Source organism: Lathyrus oleraceus, chromosome 4 (genome assembly GCF_024323335.1).
Source record: "Lathyrus oleraceus cultivar Zhongwan6 chromosome 4, CAAS_Psat_ZW6_1.0, whole genome shotgun sequence".
NCBI lineage: Eukaryota > Viridiplantae > Streptophyta > Magnoliopsida > Fabales > Fabaceae > Lathyrus > Lathyrus oleraceus.
Window position 1 is genome coordinate 46214035 of NC_066582.1, and position 6740 is coordinate 46220774.

General features: G+C 32.2%; 1 protein-coding gene across 1 annotated transcript; it reads left to right on the plus strand.

Moving 5' to 3' along the window:
- Window positions 1-2030: 2030 nt before the first annotated feature.
- On the plus strand, window positions 2031-3926 carry LOC127135144 (MYB-like transcription factor EOBI). Its single transcript, XM_051061940.1, has 3 exons — window positions 2031-2430; window positions 2777-2906; window positions 3106-3926. Exons 1-3 carry the CDS (start codon window positions 2253-2255, stop codon window positions 3788-3790), a joined length of 993 nt encoding a protein of 330 aa, XP_050917897.1. The 5' UTR covers window positions 2031-2252; the 3' UTR covers window positions 3791-3926.
- The last annotated feature ends 2814 nt before the right edge of the window (window positions 3927-6740 follow it).

Sequence of the window (6740 nt, forward strand, 5' to 3'; positions counted from 1 at the left end):
CATACATGATAAAATAACTAAACTTCAGGGCTTTCGTATACTCTTTGGTCAAAAGAACATTTTTAGATTGCATTTCATGCAACTCGTCCTGAGATGCTTTCAAACCACTTTGGGTTTCACTCAAGGATTTTACCATTTCAATTGCCATCTTATGAGAAGAATCTAAGGCCCCATTTACATAGGCTAAATCAGTCTTTATGTCAAACAACACATTATAGACCGACATCAATATTGTGACCCTATTTGTTATTCCTAGAGTCAAAGTCTTAAACTTACCAATAAACAAATAGAGGTACTAAAATGCTTACACCTTGTCACCTAGTTCCCATAGAGATGAGATGATCTAGAAATTTCATGAAGAAGTATGTTCCTTTCAATAAAAATCTCACCAAGACGCTCTTCAAGCCTTTCTTTTTTCCTTTCGAAGGCACCCATGCGCCAAAACCTTGCCTTTCCTTATGTCTATAAAACCCAATACAACAACAACCTTGCACATTTTGTAAGACATTTATGTCATTTCTTTTTGGCAGACTGGTTCGACCTTACTTGAAAAATATGCATAGTTTTATTAAAAAACATAGGACTGAAGTTCTTTAGACGTTTGAGGACCGGGACATGAAAGAACAATAGATACAAGCTTGCTAATAAGCCTGTTTCTTTCAATAAAATGCACACCAAGATGTTCTTTGAACCTTTCTTCTATCCTTTCGAAGGCACCTAGGCGCCAAGACCATTCCCTTTCATACGGCTCCAAAAGCCAATAAGCAGCAGCCTTGTGCATCTGGTAAGACATTTATGTCATTTCTGCTTGGCAGAATGCTTCGGCCTTACTCATAAAATATGCATAGTTTTATTCATAAACATAGTACTGAAGCTCTATAGATTTCCTAGATCGGGAAGGGAAAGAACGACAGAGACAGACTTGTTGGGGGCACTAATAAACTTTCCTTACAACCCAACCATCTTGAATTTTGTCCTCTATTTCGAGTTCTCTTAAAAATGAGATCACTAGGAGAAGGGTCACTGTCAACTCCCATCTTTATTGAAATTTTACTAGCTACCCTCAACGGTGACCTAAACACATTCTCATCCTCTTAATGACTAGATGACATTTGTATTAGTGTTTGATCATATATGGATCAAAAGGAACCTATACATCAGGTCATTCGGACCGTGGAAAAATTGAAGAGGTCAAATTGGCAAGAGCACTTTCAAGAGAAACCTCTCTCGAAATTAATGCCACCGCGGCATCGAATGGTAAATGTGTATTTCTCGACATTCATATCATTCAGAACATCATTTTAAGGCAGTCCGTCTTATCTTTAAGATAGGGCAAAAGGAAATTAATAAGAGCAATGTATATATAATGATTAAAGGAGGAAGAAAATGTCTTACTCTTATTAAAGAAAAGATGTTACACCTCTCATCTCTAGTAGATGCTTCCAACGACAAACAATTTTTAAAACTAAAATTGTGACCAAACACCGTCCAAAATATTCAAATTATGATAATTATAATTTGAATCAAATTAAGTAAATTATTGTGATATAATCCAAGTTGTGTAGCCAAAGCCCAAAGTTAATTAGGATTTATAATTTGTTACTTAATATACAAGTTAATCGTATATAAATAGACATATTTTGTAATTCAGTCTGTATAATCATAATTCAATAATATCAATCCTTATTTTCAATCTCTTTCATTCTTTCTCTCATCATAAAAGTGTCTCACTATCATAAACTCTGCCTGAAAAAGATCGAATATTTCAAAGAAAATGTGAATTAGACAACCTTAATTATAAGAGCCCCGCTCTTTAGGCTAATAGACCCATCCCAATTGGAAAAGAAGAAGATAAAAAGTGAGTTGTGAGGAGCTATACATGTCGTCCAAGAAGAGAAACATTAAAAGAAAAACCTAATGAGCACGCAAACAAGGTAAGAAAGTCAAAAGAGTCATACTTACAAACTACAATAAATTAATCTCCCAAACCATACTTAACTAAAATCATTATTTTTCCATTGATCCCAAACCCCACCAAACCATAGAGTCTGTCGTTTTCTTGAATTTCCTAATCCTATTACCCGCATGCAATATCATCATCCATGTCGACTCTTTATAAAAACCCTCACCCTTAACCTTTCTTCTAATAATCCAACAACAATCTCTCTCTCTCCTTCTCTCTCTCTAAAACATCTCCAAACCAAGCAAACATTCAATCAATATCTTTGTTTTGAGAGTGGCTATAGTAATCAATGGATGTAAAAGGAAGAGGAAACAACAACAAGAACAACAACAACAACGTTATGAGTAGTGAAGATGATGAGATGGACCTTAGAAGAGGTCCATGGACAGTAGATGAGGACCTAACCCTCATGAATTACATTGCTACTCATGGTGAAGGTCGTTGGAATACCCTAGCAAACTCTGCTGGTAACTCATGATTTATCTTCCTTATTGCTTTTTCTAAATATGATGATAGTGAAATGTGATATATGACATTTGTAGATGTAGTTCTCTCTAGCTAGGTTTAGATAACATATATATCTTGACATTTATGAATATTGGTTGGTTATAATTGCTTGCTACGCCCACTTGTGAAAAAAGAAAATGGATTGATACACCTCCACCAAAAAACATGTCATTAATGTTTTTTCAGAAATAGAAAGTACTATAATATAAAATTGGGTGCTCTTTCTTTGTGATATATATATATTTATATATTGAAAGCTCTTTTAATATGAGTAATTTATTAACTATCTTTCTTTTGTTACATTAGGTCTTAAACGAACGGGCAAGAGTTGTCGATTAAGGTGGCTTAATTATCTTCGTCCCGATGTTAGACGAGGAAATATCACACTTGAAGAACAACTTTTGATTCTCGAGCTTCATACTCATTGGGGTAATCGGTAAGTAATAATTTAGATGAGATAAGATTTAAAAATGTGTTAATGAGTACAAGAAATTTTTCATCTTATACGTCAGTTTTGTGAAAATGAATTAGGACAAATCAGAACTTAAAAATATATGTTTTTTCTCATTAAAATCGTGTATTATTTAATCAATTTTATATTTTTTTCCATTAATTTTATTGATTATGTTTATCAGATGGTCGAAAATAGCCCAATATTTACCGGGAAGAACGGACAACGAAATAAAGAACTATTGGAGAACTCGCGTGCAAAAACTTGCCAAACAACTTAAATGCGACGTGAATAGCAAGAAATTCAAGGACGCCATGCGTTACCTTTGGATGCCAAGACTAGTTGAGCGCATTCAGGCCGCATCGGCCGCCACTTCCACCACCACCAAGACGGCGGCCGACAACATTACATCCAACAATAGTAATGACATAAAAGTTACAATGCAATCATCTCCAACAATTACTATCAACAATGAATTTGTAAGTTCACAACCACATATAACACAAAGTTACACCCTAGAGAACAGTAACACAACCACATCATCAGATTCATTTGAGAATTATAAGGTCTCAACAATATCAAATTTGGGTGATAATAATAATAATAATAATAATTACTATTATTATTACACAAATGTTGATAACAAGAATAACCCTAATTTAAATTCAGATTATTCTCAACCTTCTCATCAACTTAGCTTCTCCGATTGCATCAAAAGCCCGTCTGAATTATTCTCTCAAGAATTAACAGATTTCCAATTCATGGAGCCAAACACACCATGGATACAAAATGAGGACTCATCAGACATTTTTTGGAATCATGAAACCATGTTGTTTTTAGAGCAACAACTCATGAATGATACCATGTAAAAACAAATAATTCATATGAGTAGGAGAAGAATATTTTATAATGAAAAAAAATATTTACAACACACATAAATTAAGGATGTATTTATATATATCTTAAATTGTGGATTATATATATTTTATAGTATAAGAAATTACTGTGGAGAGTTTGTTTGTTCTTTTAATTTCATAATTTTGAGGTGGTTGAAATATTATAATAATTGGTAGCTATAGTGAGTGCATTATAGATTAATGGTTATGAATGATTAAATAGTATAATAATAAATAATTTAAAGATGAGAATAATTAATGGTTCCATATAAGATGTCTTTTTCATACTCAACAAGTCCCTACTTAAACTGTTATTGTATTAGAAATTAAGAATTGAAAGTTGAAACTTTTGTCCACAGGGTCTGAACCAAAGTGTTTCTAGATTATTAAAGAAAAAGGTGACAATATATAGTAATTTTTAAGACGTGGTGTTATAGTATTCGTAGAATCAAGTTGGCCATTAGAGACAAAACTATCAAAAGCTCAAACTTATAGATGGCTTAAGTCATTCTTGACGTGAGATTTTTTTTTGTTGTTGGTATTTTTGACGTCATAATTTAATTAGTTTATTAATGATTTAGTTTTATATATTCTGTTATTTTTACTTTTATTTTAAAAATATTTGTAATGATTATAAGAATAAAAATATATTATTTTAAAAATCCGTATATTAATTTATTAAATATAAAATTAAGATGGTATTTTTGTGATTATTAATTATAAATTTAAAAATTAATTATTGTACTCTTAAATTATTTAATTACCATTCAAACAAATTTGAAGGATCCAAATTCTTACAATTGTGTGTACGGCAAAGATATTTTTAGTTGGATATAAACTTGTTTAACCACTTTCAGACTAATCAACGTGCGTTTATGAATGCAAGTGATGGTTTAACACTCAAATGGAGAATATGCAAACTAGATTTCAAAATGATTTAAGCTTTGTATCATAATTAAGTTTGGTTTAAATGTAATTAGTTTAACGTAAAATGATTTATATATTTTAATTTTTTTAATAAATAAATATTTATAAGGTGTGTTTGTTTTTAAAGTGTGAATATTAGTAATGAGGTTAAGATGGAGAGATCATTGGTATTAAAAATAAAAGTTGACAACTAAGGTCTATTAGGTTGTCCAAAAGTTATGTTCGATGTTGATTTATTTTTCATGGTTGGAGAGTAGGATCAAGAAGAAAAAATTGAAAGAGCTTATTGTCTCGGAGATATTGGACTTTTTTAACAATTCAAGAAATTAAGCTTAGTGAGGTCTTTGCTCCTCTTATTTATGCTCTTTGGGGCAATTCCCTTTATGACTAGAGTTTTCCTCGTCTGTTTGTAATAGTGATGGCCTTCTTTTTATTATCGTGTAGTTTGAAGGGGTCATCTTTGTTCTCCTTTGTTTGTCCCAGATATCTTGGTGTGTCTTGAGTGAGGCTCTCTAAGACCGTCTGCTTTGTGGTCAATATCTATTTCAAGTTTAACCCTCGAGCCAAGAAGCCTTTATGGAGGTATCTTCTTTTGAGAATGACTAGTCTCTAAGGGTCAGTTTGGTGTGTTTTGGGGACATTTAAATTATGTCTATTCTTCGTTTGAGACAATTGGTGGTGATGGATTTTTCTTATAGATGATAATGTTGTTTGCGTATAATTTAGTAATTTCATCTCTCGTATGGATTTGTTCGACCTACATCTCTTGGACATGAGTTTCACTTGGTATCAGTTATGAGGTTGCTAGTCGGTTGGATATGCTTCTTCTATATGATGTTTGGTGGGAATGTGGGGGATAACTACTCACCAGGTTTTGCCTAATAGTGTGCGTGATCATTGTCTTATCATTCTTAGATATTCTAATCAGTTGTGGGGTCCTAAGCCTTTCAGATTTAACAACCATTATGAAGCGACACAAAAATACCCGAGCGTGTGAACGCTCGAATGACAATGAATTCGCCACCGGTTTTTATTTTTAAAAGGAAAAATATTGATAAATCCCTAAAAAACAAAAATATGGTCATTGCAACCAAATTTAGGTTCAGGAGTCGGTTATACGTGGGGAAGATATTAGCACCCCGCGATATTTGTTGTAAATAATAGTTACCTTTAATTAGTTTTGCGATATATAATGTTAGCCTAAGGTATTCGATTTCTCCTAATTAATATGACATATTAACAAAAAAAAGAAAAGAAAATGCTCTTTATTATGGTGCTTAACAAGATGTGAATCTTGCTCCAATGTATCCGTAGGTGCGACTGGGAATTCAAAGCTATGTAATTCTGGGCAGCAAAAATCGTGTGTTGGTTGATTTTGAATAAAAAGATTTGATCGCGTAGTGTCGGTAAAAGTTTGTAAAAAGATTTACTCATACTATGGCAGAAAGAAAGTTATTCGTTGATTAAAAATAAAAAGATTCGTTCGCGCTACGACAAAAAGAAAAATGTTCGTTGATCGAAAATAATTAAAAAAATATTTATTCGCACTATGGCGAAAAGAAAGTTATTTAATTGGTTGTAATTGCTTTTAGAAGAAAGATGAGTATTCGAACTAGCAAGTTATATAGCTTGTGTCCGAATGCTCCAGATCATAGGGATATACATTCCACTGATCCTTTTTGATTCATTTTTTGTTTAGGAAATACCTAAGACAAATCGAGTCATTGTTCCTTAAAAGAAGACAAGCATTTGAACCAACAAATTATACGACTAGTGTTTGAATGCTTGAGATAAAAAAGATATATATCAAATTAATTATCTTTAATCTGATAAGGTAACAAACTCAAAACGACGTTTATTAATATTGACGGTGTTGCTCACTACAATATGTAGACACAAAATTCAATGGATCCATAGAAAAACACTACCACACAAAACATGATGTACACTATATATTTTCAATTTATTGATGTTTAGAGTTTAGACAAACAATTGT